The 18,345-nt window shown below is 40.4% G+C and overlaps 1 protein-coding gene across 1 annotated transcript in view; it reads right to left on the bottom strand.

Annotated features, from left to right (window-relative positions):
- Positions 1 to 18,345, bottom strand: part of coq6 (coenzyme Q6 monooxygenase) — a 29,517-nt gene that overhangs the window by 8,461 nt on the left and 2,711 nt on the right. Inside the window, exons 2-9 of the mRNA XM_043697081.1 lie at positions 13,660 to 13,794; positions 12,742 to 12,800; positions 9,168 to 9,291; positions 7,199 to 7,329; positions 4,799 to 4,906; positions 4,610 to 4,672; positions 3,092 to 3,199; positions 1,327 to 1,529 (exon numbers count right to left, since the gene is read on the bottom strand). Of these exons, the coding sequence (XP_043553016.1) occupies positions 1,327 to 1,529; positions 3,092 to 3,199; positions 4,610 to 4,672; positions 4,799 to 4,906; positions 7,199 to 7,329; positions 9,168 to 9,291; positions 12,742 to 12,800; positions 13,660 to 13,794 (931 nt within the window). The remainder of the gene's footprint in view (positions 1 to 1,326; positions 1,530 to 3,091; positions 3,200 to 4,609; positions 4,673 to 4,798; positions 4,907 to 7,198; positions 7,330 to 9,167; positions 9,292 to 12,741; positions 12,801 to 13,659; positions 13,795 to 18,345) is intronic.

Here is an 18,345-nt window from a genome sequence, read left to right as displayed (position 1 = left end):
TGTGTAAGTGTTGAGACACATTCTATGAGTGCTTTGTAAACCCAAGACCCATTTAATCAGCCTTATATACACTAATATTGCTCCTTGCATCATAGCATTATATTAATTATTTAATTAGTTTCTCCAATGACAATTTTGGCACTTGCGGCTCAAATAAAACTTGGAATGGTATAGCAAAAATGACTATTTGATCCATTGCATCTGTGCTCAGCAGAACTACCAATTACTCCCATTCTTTTCTATGGCTTCTCAAGTTAAACAGAGATACAATTTTCTATGGAAGGTTACTGCTGAAGTTCCATCAACCTTTCAAACGGGGCATTCTCAAACCCTCAGTAAAACTTGAAGTTGGGTCAAAATTCTGGAATTTTCTCCCTAAGGGCACTGTGGATCAACCGACAGCACAGGAACTGCAGCAGTTTAAGGTGACAGCTCACCACCACCTTCTCAAGGACAGTAATAAATTTTAGTGAGTTTTGAGAAGATTTGTAGCTCACAGCAATAATAACAAAGACAGCAATAAATGCTGGCTCGCCAGCAACGTTCACATACTACGAGTGAATTTAAAAAGAAACTCTTGAATTTTGCGAAAATTTGATTTTGAGACGTGGTTTTTAGACCATAAAATGTAGGAGCAGAAATAGGCCATTCAGCCCATTAATTTGCTCCACTAACAATAGCATGTGTTTAAATTTGCACTGACCAATAGCAATTTACATTTAAATTGTGAAAATAGAGTTAATGTTCCTCAGAACTTCTGAAGGAGGGTCACTGAACTCAAATTATTAACTCTGTTTTCACTCCACAGATGTGGCCAGATCTGCTGGGTTTCTCAGCAATACCTGTGTGTTTTGTTTGTTTAAGATCTCCAGCAACTGCAGTTCTTTGTTTTACATTTAAGTTATACTGTTTATATAGTAAGATATCCTAAGACACTTGACAAGAGCATTATCAAACACACTGAGTCATTTAAGGAGATTTCTTGAGGAGCTCTTTAAAAGGAAAGAGGCTGAAGGAGAAAATTCCAGAACCTAGGGAAGCTAAGTGTGTTTGCAAGGTCACATGAGAACACAATCATGGATGGAGCAGACATCTGCAGCATTCAACCTGCCTTGCTGTGAACAGTAAGATACAAGAATTCTCCAAAAGCCAGCTTCAGGTTTCTACTGTCCTGTCAAAAGGGCCACAGTACAAGGATCAAATAGTTGCCTGCTGCATTCAAAGGGACACCTCCCAATGATAATACTAGCACACAAGTTGGCTTCCCAGACTTTCGATCTCAGATGGGTCACAATGTAGGAGGTAGGGATAGGGAATTGATCTTACCCAATGAGAGCAACACGTGGTCTAACATACTTCGTGGCATGACCCAATCCAAGTGGAAACATAGCCCTGCTTTTTGGGTCAATGTGAGCCACGCTTGGTGGCAGCTGACGTACCGATGTGCCAGATGGCATCAGGAACATTAAAGCTGTCTTTAACATGGAGCTTGCAGTGTCAATAAATTCTGAGTGATTCTCATTGCTCCACTACAAAAAAGAAAGTCAAAATATCAATAAACATTTACGTTTTGCAGAGATCAGAACTTTAGCACCATTTTATGACAAATCAAAATATTATCATATTGCAATTAGTACAAATTGAGTGTTTGTTTTAAATATTTACTCAATAATAGAAGTAAAGTCGCCATAGTCTCAGAGGACAATAGGGCTGCTCTTTCATTAAAGAGACAACTGATGCTGAGTTTAACCTGAGGGTCATCAAGCCTCAGATGTGAGAGGGGTCAAGGAGGTAGAGTTTACATGGTGACTTCAACTAATACAGGAACTGAACCCATGCTTTTGGCAACACTTTGCATCACAAACCAGCTATCCAACACCCAAGTTTATGAGCACCACCCTGGTGAACTACAATAAAACTGAACAGTTTTCTGCATAGTAAATTGCTGATTTTGTTACAGTGATGTAGCAGAGCCAAATGAAAGCCATACAAGGTATTGATGACTAACGTCAAAGAATGTTCCAGGAAAGGCAGATCCAGTTTAGCAATAACGCTCACTAACTCCCCCTTGGGCAAGCAGCCCATCACGCATGGACCCTACTGTCAGGACACAAGTGCTGGAGGCTGCCAGTCTAGTAGAAACATAGCAGCATGAGTAAATGAGCAAGCATAGAAAATGAAAAAAATTTAATTGTTTCAATCAAGTCTCCAGCTTGCTTTCATAGCAGAAGAATATTCACATCTGGCAGAACTCCAGGCAATTCAGAAAAAATAAGCATACCTCCGCTGTAAAGCAGTAGGGAATGGGTTTGCAAAGCATAGCCTCACAGAAATCCACTTAATACATTAAATCTGATCACTTGAATGTGTTTTTTTAAAAATTCACAGCAACAGAAGTTTCAATTTCTTTTCCCTCAATTTTCTAACCGGTCTTGAAAGAGAAATTTTGCTTTCAGATTCTCATTTCAGAGTCTTTACAGTAAATATTGACTTTTAAGTAATATATATCAGAACTTAGGAACACGAGTACGTCTTTCAGTCCATTGAGCCTCACAAAAGACCTAGTCGTTCAATATAATCACTGCTGATTAAACAATTCAATGCCTTCACCCATCCTATCACCTTACTCTGAATGGTCCAAGTATAAATAATTGCTGATGAATTGCTCATCGTCCTGCGCTGTTTAATTGTTAAGTGAACAGCAAAACAGGCAGTCTTCAGAAATTACTTCATAGTGTCACCTATTAGCCAGAACTTCCAATTACGTGTTCAAAAACAGCTACTTACCTATAAGGTTTCAATGCTTACATAAATAATTTAGATGTTGACTTACAACTGTGAAAAAAAAAGTGACAGCAGGAAGTTAGGCAGACAGCGTTCCTACTCACCAGCACTAATAATAAGACAGTTAGATAGGCATTAGAGCTCGACGATGTGCATTGGCATTCCAGAGTTAGCGCAAACAGCAAGTCTAATTTATTCTTTTCTCTCATGGATGAACATTGCCTGAACTCTGCATTGACCAATATCCAATGTGCAACATCCCAATTCAACTATGCACCTAGTAGCCCCATCTTCACATTTCACTTACAAAAGCTGAATTGATGGCATCCACAAATGTCTCTTCATCCATACTGAGCAGGTCAGATGCATGCTGGTGGGAAGTTGACCACACTAAGGAACTGAGATTATCAGACAGCTAGAGAGACAAAGTTCAAGGATTGCATTAGTCAGACCTAATCATTCTTATACAATGATATTAAAATGCACCCCACTCTTTGCCCAAAATTAGTCACTTACAGCTGGTAACAGCTCCCATAAGAATTGATTTGCAATGTCCATTATAAAGATCATGTCTTTTTATTTTCATGGTGTTTTTTTAAAACTGGGACTTAAATGAAGAACAAACTGTTTTAAAACTAGGGATTCGAAAGGTTGCTGCCTGCTTTGAATGCAAATAATTTTATACTTATTGTGAATACTGCTTGCACGACTGTGGGTTGGTTATAGCAATGGTTAAAGACGAACTGGTTAAAGACATAAAAGGGTTGTGTACAAATGGAACTTTAGTTGGCAACAAGTAGCAGATTACTTTGTAGACTAGAGACCAGTTACAGGACAAACATCTTCTGCCTGCCAACAATTCTGTGATTAGTCTTCAAGCAAGTGAATAGCGTGCAGAGAAACCTTCAGATCAGCACCAGCTCAGCAGCTCTCTGCAATAAAAGGCACTTTTGGTTTGAAGAAAACCTTTATCTTTCCTTCAGCTGTTGCTATAAGTTGTGACTTTTAATTGATTAGAGACCTTTCATAAGTGAACCAGCCACCCCCTGCCTCTTACAAGTCAGTGGAAGCATCCTAATGATCAGCAAAAGAATCATCTCACCAACCTTTGTGACCAGGAACCACTGAACTACTTTCCCAGTATTTCTCGCTGTCCATAACTTTTTTTTGTGTACTGTGAACTCGGATTTATTCAAATACAAACAGAATAGAAAAGTAATCTAAGACATGACAGATGGTTAAGTGCAGCATGCTTTTAAGGAACAGGTGACTTTGGGTCCAAACATTCCCAAGTTCTCCACTACTGGCGTTTCCTCGTCTTACATCTGGACCGGTTGGTCACTATAATGAGGAGTGAACAACTGCCATTATCCATATTGCAGGTGATCAGCACAACTGTAGAAGGCAAACTAGATGGATCTGAACCTCTTTCTGTTCAGAAATCGTTTACACTGAAAGCATTGATTCAAACACTTCTTAAAAATGAACTCACGATCAGAAGTAGTAGTTGAGGCAAATGGCATGGATGCATTGAAGGGAAAGTTAGATAAACATAAGAGGGAGAAAGGAATAAAAGGATAAGTTCAAGGGGTTACAAGGAGGTGAATCATGTAAAACAAACAATAGTATTAACTTGTTAGGTCATGAATGGTTTCTGGGCTACAAATATGATATATTCAATGTTGAGTACTCATAAAAGGATTGTGCAATCATGAACATTTTAACCAAGGTCTCTGACTTAATGACAAACTTTTTAATACAATGGTTTCAGAGAATCTGCATCTTATAGTTCAGAAAGTAAATTTAAATTGAAACTGAAGTGTACCGGAAGCATTGCGATTGGCCCAGTCACCAGAAACCTCTGCCAAGCCACATTGTTGTCAGTAGGCTAAAGATTTAAAAGAAAGAAAAAATTAGTTGGAAGCAATGACAATCTCACACTTCATTCACAAATTAAATAGTCTTGCACAGATATCTGTCAATTGTTCGAGTACATTCTCAGTCATCTACTTACTTCAGCAAGGCGAAGGGTAGCAACCACAGCAGACTGATCGTATTTCCACTGCATAGTCTGAATACCAGCAGACTGCCGCACCATTGAGTTTGGACCATCTGCACCAATCTATTTGGATGAAAGATATTACCTTTTAATGTAGTCAAGCTTAACTAATCAGAAAACAGTAATTACATCAACACCATGGATGTGATTAGTTATTATTCCCGCAACCCAGGTCCTCTATTCCATATGTTTTAGATGACTTTTGACATTACATTATTGATACATCACAGGTAGATTTAATTTGGGGATAATTATGACAATTAATCAGTTCATTCAATGTGCACAATGAAATACAGTATGGATGTAGAAGAATATGTAGAACTTCAACTTCTTTCAGATTTTCAGACTGCAGGCCTGTGACCAGTGATGTGCCACAAGGATCGGTGCTGGATCCATTGTTTTTTGTGATTTGGATGTGAACATAGGAGGTATAGTTAGTAAGTTTGCAGATGACACCAAAATTGGAGGCTTAGTGGGCAGAGATGAAAGTTAACTCAGAGTACAACAGGATCTTGATCAGATGGTCTAATGGGCTGAGGAGTGGCAGATGGAGTTTGATTTAGATAAATGCAAGGTGTGCATTTTGGAAAGCCAAATCAGAGCAGGACATATACAGTTAATGGTAAGGTGCTGGGGAGTGTTGCTGAACAAAGAGACTTTGGAGTCCAGGCTCATAGTTCCTTGAAAGTGAAGGTGCAGGTAGATAGGATAGTGAAGGCGGCATTTGATATGCTTTCCTTTATTGGTCAGAACATTGAGTATAGGATTGGAAGGTCATGTTGCGGCTGTACAGGACAGTGGTTAGGCCACTTTCGGAATATTGTGTGCAATTCTAGTCTCTCTCTCTCTCGGAAGCATGTTGTGAAACTTAAAAGGATTCAGAAAAGATTTACAAGGATGTGGCCAGGGTTGGAGGATTTGAGCTAAAAGGAGAGGCTGAAAAGTCTGAGGCTGTTTTCCCTGGAGCGTCGAAGACTATATGGTGACCTAATAGCCATTTATAAAATCACAAGGGGCATGGATAAGGTAAATATACAAAAGTCTTTTCCCCAGGGTGGGTGAATCCAGAACTCAAGGGCATTGGTTTAGGGTGAGAGAAGAAAAATTTAAAAGGGACCCAAGGGGCAACTTTTTACATAGGGTGTATTGGATGTACAAAATGAGCTGCCGGAGGTAGTAGGGGAAGCTGGTACAATTACAACATTTAAAAGCCATCTGAATGGGTATATGATTAGGAAGGGTTCGGAGAGATAAGGGCTAAGTGCTGGCAAATGGAACTAGATTAGGTTAGGATGTCTGGTCGGCATTGATGAGTCTGTTTCCATGCTGTACATCCCTATAACTCTACTAGATTCCCTGCCCGAAGGATATTGGAAATGGGAAAAGCTACTTTGTTTCATGTGCCTGCATGTCTGTGCATGTGTGAGTGTGCGTGAGTTTAAAGGGGAATTAATTTTAATTAGTAAGGTTGTATGCTGACAGTTCATAACTGTTTACCTGTAGCTAGAATCTAATTACTTGTAATAAATAGTACTTTTTGTTGAGAACAAAAACCTGTTCCATATTTTCTATCAATTAGGGTCTAAAAGACAGGTAAAATTGAGAAAGAATACTTTTTAAAATCTTTAACTTTTGAGATGACTCTAGAAATAGTGGGGATCAACTTCCAGCACACTATCCCAATGAGATATACTGCATTGCACACCTTCCTGCTGCAAATCAATAAGAAATAACAATGCTGACCAAATATCAATAAAAAATAACTGCATAAAAATATGCAGTGGGATTGGTCATGAACTGTGTACCTTCAAGATGATTTACACCTAAAATCTTAGCATGACTTTTCTCTTAACAGATTCTAGAGCCTCAAGCCCATTTTCTGAGCTTTATTACACATTGACACCCTCAAGTTTCAAATGCAGTGTAATGGGTGAAAGCATCCTGCAGTCAGGCAAGTACACCATCTTTCATGGAACTCAATAGAAGGTCCCAGGATTAAAATGTAGGACTGTGTGGAACAGTGCCAGGGACGTTACATCAGAGCTTCATGTCTCAAATCTTGGATGGGAGAAGAAAGCAAAGGAAACATGGACAATTGGTCAGGTTTCATCTCTCAGAAAACATAAGCAGATGCCAAGTGAGAGTAGGATCAGAATCAGCTGGGATATCTGACCCAACATTGAGGATGACTGACAACATCTATAACAACCAGTCAAAGGCACCAGAAGGACTGCAGTGTACCCTGAAGTGTACTCTATAATGAAGTGACACCTCTAGTCAGGAAGGGAACAGGGTAAAAATTAAAAACATGACATGTTCATCACATGCTGAGAGTTTGATTTCACTATTGCTTACCAGTACTGATGCCTGAAGTTTACTCCCATCAGCAAGTTCAATTTGCACCCATGGGTTCATATCAGGTGTTAGGTTTGGTTCTGGCCACGTATAGTTCACCACTTTGCTCCTGTATAATACACGCACTCTGTCTGAGAGGAAACAAAACACAAATTTATTTCATGGTTCTCTGCAGTTTCTGAATGGCCTGGACAGAGTGGATGTCAGGAAGATGTTTCCATTGGTAGGACAGGCTGGGACTTGAGGACAGAGCCTTAGATAAAGGGAAGACATTTTAGAACAGAGATAAGAGTGGTGGATCTACCAAATTCATTGCCACAGACTGTGGAGGCCAAGTCATTGAGTATATTTAATATTGAGATAGGTGGTTCTTGATTGTCAAGAGGATTAAGGGTTACGGGGAGAAGGCCAGAGAATGGGAATGAGAAACTGATCAACTATGATTGAATGGTGGGGTTGAATGGCTTAACTTCTGCTCCTTTCTCTTATTTCACCACCTGCCACAGGTGTCCTTCATGTCCTATAGGAAGAATTCCTAAATTGCACCAAGTTCCATTCATTCCTAACCCCCATCCCTACAGATGTACACTGGCTCCAGGTTAAGAAACACCTCAATTTTACAAATTCACATTCTTGTTTTTAAATCTCTGACTCACTCCTCTGTAAGCCTTCAAATGATGTGTTTCTCCAAATTTGGCCACTTATTCAATCACTTTATCAATGACAACCATGCCTTCAGCTGCCTTGGCTAAGCTCTGGAATTCCCTCCCTTGCCTCTTTATCTCTCTTTTGGAAGATGTTGGACAACCCTTTCAGATTTCTGTGCTCCTCCAATTCTGACCCTCTTGCACAGCCCTGATATTCATCACCATCACTGGCAAACTTTAATTAGCTGGACCCTAAGGTATGGTACACCCTTTCATCTACTCTCTCTTTAAAGCAACTTCTTTAACCAAGTTTTTGATTGTATGCACTGTAGTTCAGTGTCACATTTTACTTGACAGCTTCCTGTGATATGTATTGGGATTCTTTTTTAAATTGAACTGTGTTAAATGCACTGTATAAATGCAAATTATTGTTGCTAAAAGAGAGCAAAATTTCTTCCTGCTCCATCCTGCAGCAGCAAATCTTTATAGAGCAATGAAATCATGACTAGATCATCTAGTCCAGCACTGACTCACAGTGACAGCAGTATGTTACATCAACAAGCAGCATTGCAAGAATCCACCAAGGCTCCTTTGACAGTACCTGTCTTCCAAACAGCACATAGTGACTCTACACCACCTGGATTGCAGCAGTTTAGTAATGTGCTCACCATCACTTTCCAGAACCAGGGGGACTGAGATAATGAGAAACCAGAGACTGGTAAGACTGTGGAATTCACTACCATAGTAAATGGTTGAGGTCAAAACATTATGCGTTTTCAAGGAGGTGGTAGATATAGTTCTTGAGTCTAAAGGGATCTCGGGATATTGGGGAAAACAGGATTAGGGTATGTGCTCAACGATCAGCCAAGATCATATTGAATGACCGAGCAGGTTTGAGGCGTCAAATGGCTTATACCCGTTCCTATGTTTCTCAAGTACAAATATAAAATGAGTGATAAATGCCGAACCCACTCTGCTTCCCTGAATGAATGCTTAAAAACTATTGTTATAGCCATTACAAAGTGCTAACTCTGCCTTTTTGTCAAAGCAATGCTGTGATTTTTTTTAACATTTCCAAGAGTCCAGCTGGAGTCTCAGTTTAATATCTCATCTGAAAGACAGATGCTAAAGCAAGATACTAAGTGATGGGTTAAATTTAGGGAATCACCCTCAGTCAGCACCTTTAGAAAAGTGAACAAATCCAAATGGAAGTGAAATTACAAGATCACACTTGATGCATTGCTTATACTTCATAGCACTGTAATTACCTCAGCACCCTGTTTTTAAAAGCATTCAGTAGCTTTTGAGAGATCAACACCTACCAGCAGCAGTCAGTTGTTTAGACAAAGCTGACAATATCACGTCATTCTCAACAATGAAGCCAATGTCCTCCAACAGGTTAGCTTTGTCAAATGTAATCATTGCATCTGAACATTCATCCCAAACCTGAGTAGAAAACAAGTGAAGTTTAGAGTCACAGTTCATTCTCGCTTATGCAACAGAACATGGTAGAAGCTAACCATTCGAGAAAGGATCCAGGAATACCAGTTTGTTCAGCCCAGCCTGTCAATTTGGTCATTCTATAGATCTGTTCTCATGGCTTGCCCCATCTTCCTGAACCATTTGAGGAATTAAAACATATCTTTTTCCTCTCACAAATGCTTGAAACTTAATGACACTGTGTACGAGGGGGGTAAGGTAGTTACTGAAAAATGATGATCGGCTTGCATTCATCTTAGGATTACTTCATTTTACTCCCAGTTCATAAGTAACCAGAAAGGATTCCTACCTTTACCAATAAATCACTTTACAACTTATAAAACCTTGATCAAGTCTCCATTTTGCCTTACCAATTTTCTATTTTCTTCCTTTAGCATACCAAGTTAGGTGATGAGATCAAACAAGGAGGATTTGTTCAATCACTTGGAAATGCCAACTATACTGTCCTTTCTTTCATTTCTCATATTAACAATCATCTTCTGAAGTCCCAAATTTTACAGTTCTACAGACAGCAAAACCTCATTCAACTGTTTACTCTTCACTTCAGCCTGGATGGTAGATGTTAGAGATAAAGCAATTTATTACTGCTGAGCTGGACTGTGTGTGCTGGGGACGTCCATCATCAAGGCACAGTACAGTGACAGTAGCAATGGTTTATCATTCGTTTATCCAATCTCTTGTTCAGGGTTGCTCAGGCCAATTAAAAGTGGCTCATTCCCAAAGCCAAAATCAGGTAATACTAAACAGCTGATCCTAATCCCAACATTTTATTTTATTCATTCATGAATGTGGACATTGCTAGCAAGGCAGCATGTATCTTCCATATTCTTGTTAAGATGGTGGCAAGCTGCTTTCTTGAAAGGCTTCAGTCCATTTCTTGAATGTGGCTACAGTTGTAAGAAAACAGAAGGTGGTGAGTTGATAGGAAATGTTAATCCTGGAGTTCAGTTGCTAGTGGTGTACTGCAAGGATTGGTTTGGGGCCACTGCTGTTTGTCATTTTTATAAATGACTTGAATGAGGGTGTAGAATGATGGGTTAGTAAGTTTGCGGATGCCACTCAGGTCAGTGGAGCTGTAGACAGTGCAGAAGGATGCTGCAGGTTACAAAGGAACATAGATAAGCTGCAGAGCTGGGCTGAGAGGTGAAAAATGGAGTTTAATGCAGAAAAGTGTGAAGTGATTCACTTTGGAATGAGTAACAGGAATACAGAGTACTGAGCTAATGGTAAGATTCTTGATTGTGTGGATGAGCAGAGAGATCTCGATGTCCATGTGCATAGACCCCTGAAAGTTGCCACCCAGGTTGATAGGGTTGTTAAGATGATGCATGGTGTGTTAGCTTTTATTAGTAAAGGCATTGCGTATAAGAGCCATGAGTGCATGTTACAGCTGTATAAAACTCTGGTGCGACCACACTTGGAGCAATGTGTACAGTTCTGATTGCCACATTATAGGAAGGATGTGGAAGCATTGGAAAGGGTGCAGAGGAGATTTACCAGGATGTTGCCTATTATGGTGGGAATGTCGTATGAGGAAAGGCTGAGGGACTAGAAGCTGTTTTCGTTAGAGAAGGTTGAGAGGTTACTTAATAGAGACATGCAAGATGATAAGAGGATGAGATAGGGTGGACAGTGAGAACCTTTTTCCTTGGATGGTGATGGGTAGCACAAGGGGACATAGCTTTAAATTGAGGGGTGATAGATATAGGATAGATGTCAGAGATAGGTTCTTTACTCAGTAGTAAGGGCATGGATACCCTGCCTGCAATAGTAGTAGACTCACCAACTTTAAGGGCATCTAAATGATCATTGGATAAACATATGGATGATAATGGAATAGTGTAGGATAGATGGGCTTCAGGTTGGTTTCAAAGATCGGTGCAACATCAAAGGCCAAAGGGCCTGTACTGCACTGTAATGTTCTATTTGGTGCAGGTACACCAAGAGCTGTTCGCAAGGGAGCTCCAGGATTTTGGCCCAGCAGTGATGTAGTTCAAAGTCAGAACATGAAGAAATTTGGGAAGTAAATTTGCTCAGTGGCATGCCCATGTATCTGCTGTCTCACTCTTCTAAATATAGAGGTCAAGAGTTTGGAAAGTGCTATCAGGATGAATCATAGTGAGGTGTTGCAGCGCAACATGTAAATACTGCTGCCACCTTATATTGTTGATGGAAGGAGTGAATATTGAAGGTAGTAGATAGATTGCCAGTCAAATGGGCTGCTTTGCCCTGGATAGCATTCAGCTGGAGTCTTGTTGGTGCTGTACTCATTTAGACAAGTGGACAATATTCATTTACATCCCTGACTCTTGCCTTTTAGACAGAAAGGCTTTAGGAAGTTTGGTGTAAGGTCACTTATCAGAAATACTGCTCTTACAGCCACAGCGCATGCGTGCGTCTAGTCTTGTTAAGCATCTGGCTGATAGTAACCCCTGAATTAGTGGGGGATTCAGCAATGGTAATATCATTTAACATCAAGGGGAGAAAATTGTTTCCTGGCATTTCTGTGGTATGAATGTTTCCAGCCACTTATCAGCCAAGACTGAATCTTGTCTAAATCTAGTTGCATGTGAGCATAAACAGTTTCAGTCTCAGAAGAGTTGCAATCAGTACAGACCAATCAGTGGCAATCATCTACATTTTGAACCTAACGATGGATAGGAGGTCATTGCTGCTTCAAAGATAGTACTTCCCTCGAACTCTAGCCAGAAAGTCCATAGAGGGTTCTTTAACCAGTGATACCTAATCAAAGTATCATGAGGAAGCCAGAGTAATTGCAATACTGCCAGTATTAGCCTAAAATTCTCCAGGCAAAAGTGAGAACTGCAGATGCTGGAGGTTAGAGTCGAGAGAATGTGGTGATGAATGGCTTTTGCCTGAACTGTCGATTTTCCCGCTCCTCGGATGCTGCCTGACTGCTGTGCTTTTCCAACACCACACTCACATGACTAAAATTCCCGGTCTCTTCACAGGCACTGACATTGCCTAACACCAACACCAGGAGGATTACCATGGCTTCATGGGCAGGAATTATGCAATAAGTACTTTCCTCCTGAATGCCATAAGGCTCAAGTCAGGATGATGATGGAATACTTTCCAGTTGTTTGGATGAAAGCAGCTGCAAAAACACGGAAGAAGCACAACACTGTCCAAAACAAAGCAGCTCACTTGACTGGCAATCCCATTGCCATATGCACACTGGGGCAGCAAAGTGTGCCATCAACAAGCTAGACTGTGTGATAACTCACCAACACTTCTCACAGGCCAGAGGTTAAACCATGAGCCTATGCCCTTTGTAAGTCTGCACCTCAATGGCCAAACTCTCGATCAGTATTGGAAACTGAACAAAACTAAATTGAGAAAATGAATTGATAAAAAATGCCACTGAAGCTTTACCTGCATTCTCTTGAATGGCTTGTATCTCATGTTGCATATATGATCCCAAACTCCCAAACCTAGGAAGGAAAATGATGCAAACATAAAGCTGAAATAATGGAAGAGGTCCCTTTTTGGTATTTTGTTTTTGTGCACGCACACACTGCACAAGCACTGATGGTCCTTTAGCATCTTTGTCCCTTTCCCTCAACGATCACAAATAGAAACTGAAAGAGCATTTTACTCTTTGTATCGAGGAATGGTTCCAAAACCACAAGTCACAATCTAAGTTGGTGTGACAGAAACAATAAAATGCATCACAACGAATAAAAATATCACATTAATCACTGACCTCGTATTGCCCCATCAGTGGGAATTAACCAACCATAAGACAAACTCCTGAGGTTGGACATTTTGATTGGCTGTAGTGGCTCTAAGCAAGTGTGCTATGACACAACTATATAAATACGTATTTAAATACAAAGACTTCCTAGAGCAGTGATAATAGCAGACAATAAGGATGTGATGACTGATAGCAGCCCATCCTCTAACAGCCTGAGATTTTTATAGCAGGTTTTTAATTCATAGCACATTTTCATATATGATTAAAGGTTGATCTATAATTCGTGAACTTTAATAATTATACAGTGAACTAGGCTGTTTTATTTCTACTGGGTTTTGTTTGGGGTAGAGTTAATTTTCAACAGTTAAAATGGATTCTGGAAATTAGTTGAGGAAGCACTACCATAGAAGCAGGTTGGCAAGAGAGAATATTGAAGTACATCCTACAGCCACTTAAGGCAAGTAACACAAGAATAGCCAAACACAATGCCCAATAGCAAAGATTAACTTTAGCGCAGCTATGCTACCTCGCCACAAATGACAACTGCAGTACAACGCCAACTGAAATGAAAAGTATAAGGGCCCACTGAGACTTACGGCTTAGGAATGCTGCAGTGCCTGGAGTAAGTGCGCTCACTCGGTTACTATACAATTCTGGTAGCTGTCCATCTGCTTTCTTATTTCCAGCCTCCAAAAGCAGGATCTTTTTCTCCGTTAGATTTGGATCATAAGCTGCAGAGAAATAAAAATACTGTAATAGATATTAATTTGAATATTATTTGATATCATTATACAAGACAGTCATTGCTTAAAGATCATTCGTATGAACATTCAAAATGGTTAAAAGTGGAACTTTAAGCCCCTCAGGCCTGCAAAAACCATTTTATAGGATTGTGGCTGATCTGTTTGTTTCAAATTCCACATCCCCGTCTACCTCCCAATAACCTCTGAATTCCAAATCCATTTGCTTTTAAAAGTAGTAATCATGTCATTTTTACAACAGTTCCTGCCATGGATCCAAAGACAAAATTGTTTCTTTCAGTGCTGTAAATCAACTAATTATAGAAATAGAAAATTAAGAGGATACATTTTGAACCAGACTCCTTTGTTACATAGTTCAGGCTTGCTATGACATTTACACTCCGGGCAGTTGGAGACCTCACTCGAAAAACTACTTCTTTAATTTGAAAGCATTTGCACCATTTGACTTTGTAAAAGACATTATATTATCAGAAGAAGGCTGAAGCAGATTAAGAATCAAGTATGTATTGGAGAGTAGCACAGGTGGAAATTGTTAAACTCTCCTGAAAGTCTTCTGATTTTCGTTGGACTTTGGGGTGGAATTAGAGGACAGACCAATTGTAAATATTAGTATTTTATAACCAGGAAGAGGCTAAACCCACAGGTACTGGTCAGCGGTGAGAAAAGTTAAGGAGGCATTTTAATTCATAGACTTGAGAGCAAAATTAAAATCCATGAGATTAAATGGGCAGCTAGCAGCATGGTTACAAACAGAAAGCAGATTAGTGGTAATTTTTTTTAAAAAGCAGACTACAAACAAATATGCAGAGGTATTGCAAGGTCATCATTAATGCCTCTGCTCTTTTTGATGTATATCAGATATAACTTCAAAGTTTGCAGAGGTTAAAATATGTAGAAACACTCTAAACAGCAAGATGGTCAGGAATAACTTTCAGGAGGACAGATCAGTGCAAAACGTTCAATGAAGAGAATTATGAGGAGAGGCAAGGTAAATTCAATAGTACAATAATAAATAGGATATAGGAATAGTAAGGTCTCATGATGAACAACAAGTTTATAAAGAGATTTGCAATTCTCTAGTGCCTTTCATAACTGCAAAATATTCCATAGCGCTTTGCATTTAAAGCATTTAGGAAGAATAGTCACTGTTGTAACATATTAAATAAGACAGAGTTGAAAAATGTGGTGCTGGAAAAACACAGCAGGCCAGACAGCATCCGAGAAGCAGGAGAATCGACGTTTCGGGCATAAACCCTTCATTCCTGAAGAAGGGCTTATGCCCGCAACGTCGATTCTCCTGCTCCTCGGATGCTGCCTGGCCTGCTGAGTTTTTCCAACACCACATTTTTCAACTCTGGTACTCCAGCATCTGCAGTCCTCACTTTCTCCTATTAATTAAGACAGCCTATTTGCACAAACAGCAGTACAAGTGACCAGATAACTTTTTTTTATGCTGATGGAAAGTAAACGTTGACTAGGATATTAGGGGGAGAACATTCTTACTCTTCAAATTACTGCCATAAGATTGTTTACATCCACTCAGATGATGTTTCATTTTAACATCTCTCGGGAATTCCAACAGTGTAGCACTCCCTTGATTCTCCACTAGAGGGTGGCAGTCTTCAATTGAACCCACAATATTGTGGCTCAGAGACAGAAGTATTTCCAACTGAGCCACAGAGAAACAGCATTTGAAGGCAAGGAATTTACCCTAAACCTCAAGAGACTTGTTGTGGCTTCAACTGGAGTTTCATTCCATTCTTAAAGTGTGGTACCCAGAATGATGTCAAGGCCTTGGGAGAATACAGAAGAGATTCGCTAAAATGGTAGTAGGCTTAAAGGAGCTCAGTTACGTCAAGAAATTTAGAGAACATTTCAATATAGAAATGCCAGAGGAAATCTCAAATGTCCAAACAATGAAAAAGTTTGAGACAGCAGATAAGGATAAATAAAGTGTCAGTCGAGAATGGCATATCTGGAGTGGGAGAAAGTGAGGACTGCAGATGCTGGAGATCAGAGCTGAAAAATGTATTGCTGGAAAAGCGCAGCAGGTCAGGCAGCATCCAAGAAGCATGAGAATCGACGTTTTGCAAGAAGGGCTTATGCCCGAAACGTCGATTCTCCTGCTCCTTGGATGCTGCCTGGTATCTGGAGTGGGGCTTGGACCTACAATGTTCAGGCTCAGCACATTAAACAAAAAAAATCCGAATTAAAATCAGAAATTGCTGGAAAAGCTCAGGTCAGGCAGCTTCTGTTGAGAGAAGACTGAGTTAGCATTTCAGTCCAGTAACTTTTCTTCTGGAATTGATTGTAGCTAGGAAAAGGTTGGTATTTAAGCTAAACATTCGGGGGGGGGGGGGAGGGAAAAGAGAGTAACATGAAACATAAATGAGGGAAAGGTCAGCCTGAGAGATTGAATTGCTGCTAATAGGGACCATTTGCAGCTGAAAATGGGTTGTTAGTGGTAATAGCCCAAGTGGCGACAAGGCCTGATGTATGGAGTAGGAGTAAGGACATAGGAGAAGGTATTCAAACCCTAAAATTGGTGAACTCAATATTGAGTCCAGAAGGCTGCAGAGGTTCCCAAATGGAAAATGAGTTGCAGTTCTTCTAGCCTGTGCTGAGCTTTGCTGAGTACTGCAGCAAGCTCAAGATAAAGTTGTTGGCCAGGTAACATGTTGTGTTGAAATGGCAGGCAACCAGAAGCTCGGTCATTTTTGCGCACAGATTGCAGGTGTTCTGCTATGCAATTGCCAGTCTGCGCTTTGCACCCCCAATGTAGAGGCTGCTTTGTGAGCAATGAATAGACTAGGTTAAGTGAACTTAATGGGAAGATCGAGAGGAATGATGCTGAACAAAGAGACCGCAGGTTCATAATTCCTTGAGAGTAGAGTCACAGGTAAACAGGGTAGCAAAGGAGGCATTCGGTACAGTTGCCTATATTGGTCAGTGCATTGAGTATAAAAGTTGGAAGGTCATGTTGTGGCTGTATAAGACACTGGTTCGGCCATTTGTAGAATACTGTGTTCAGCTCTACTCTTGAAAGGGTATGGTGAAACTCGAAAGAGCTCAGAAAAGATTTACAAGGTTTGGAGGGTTTGAGCTATACGGAGATGCTGAATAGGCTGAGGCTATTTTACCTCGAGCATCAGAGGCTGGGGGGTGACCTTATAGAAGTTTGTAAAATCATGAAGAGCATGGATAGGGTGAAGTTCCAAGGTCTTTTCCCCAGAGTAGGGGAGTCCAAAATTAGTGGTCACAGGTTTACGGTGAGAGGGGAAAAAATTTAAAACAGACCTAAGGAGCAACTTTTTCATACAGAGGGTGGTATGTGTATGGAATGAGCTGCCAGAGGTGGTAGTGAAGGTTGGTATAATTACAACAACATTTTAAAGACATCTAAATGGGTATATGAACAGGAAGGGTTTAGGGGGATATGGACAAAACGCTAGCAGATTAATTTAGGATATCTTGTCAGCATGAAAGAGTTGGACCACAGGTTCTGTTTCAATGCTCTACAGCTCTATGACTCTAAGTGTCTTGTGGTGACACCCTGTTGGAAGTGGCTGAAATAGCAGCTAAAGATTCTTTGGATGTGGATGCTGATGGGATGGTTGGTGAGGACAAGGGAGACCCTATTGCTGTTGTGGGAGGGTTGAAAGCCAAAGTTCAGGAGATACGTTGTATACTGAAGACCTGGTCAACAAATAGTGTAAAATCCTCGGTTGGGAAAGAAGGTGGACATTTCAGAGGCCCCCCTCATCAAAGTTAAAAATCACACACCACCAGGTTATACCTTCACCTGATGAAGAAGCGTCGCTCCGAAAGCTAGTGTGCTTCCAATTAAACCTGTTGGACTATAACCTGGTGTTGTGTGATTTTTAAACTTTGTACACCCCAGTCCAACACCGGCATCTCAGAATCATGACTTTCATCAAAGTTGGCATCTTCAGAACAGACAGGACAGAGAAACTTGAAGAATGGAAGACAGTCTTTCTAGAAAGCTGGGTAGGAGTATGTATAGTCAAGGTATTTTGCAAGGTTTGTAGCTCAGGTTGAGGTTTAGGGCGTAGGTTTGATATCCAGATGTTTCATTACCTGGCGAGGTAACATTATCAGTGGCAACCTCCAAGTGAAGCGAAGCCATTGTCTTCTGCTTTCTATTTATATGTTTGTCCTGGATGGGGTTCCTGAGGTTTGTGGTGATGTTATTTCCTGTTCATTTTCTGAGGGGTTGATAGATGGTATCTAGATCTATGTGTTTGTTTATGGCATTGTGGTTGGAGTGCCAGGCCTCTAGGAATTCTCTGGCATGTCTTTGCTTAGCCTGTCCCAGGATAGATGTGTTGTCCCAGTCGAAATGGTGGGTTTTTTTCCTCCGTGTGTAGGGCTACGAGGGAGAGAGGGTCGTGTCTTTTTATGGCTAGCTGGTGTTCGTGTATCCTGGTGGCTAACTTTCTTCCTGTTTGTCCTCCGTAGTGTTTGTGGCGGTCCTTGCATGGAATTTTGTAGATGACATTG

The sequence above is a fragment of the Chiloscyllium plagiosum genome, chromosome 10, assembly GCF_004010195.1.
Source record: "Chiloscyllium plagiosum isolate BGI_BamShark_2017 chromosome 10, ASM401019v2, whole genome shotgun sequence".
Lineage (NCBI taxonomy): Eukaryota > Metazoa > Chordata > Chondrichthyes > Orectolobiformes > Hemiscylliidae > Chiloscyllium > Chiloscyllium plagiosum.
Note: the sequence above shows the minus strand (reverse complement) of the source record. Positions and strands in the feature narration are given on the sequence as shown.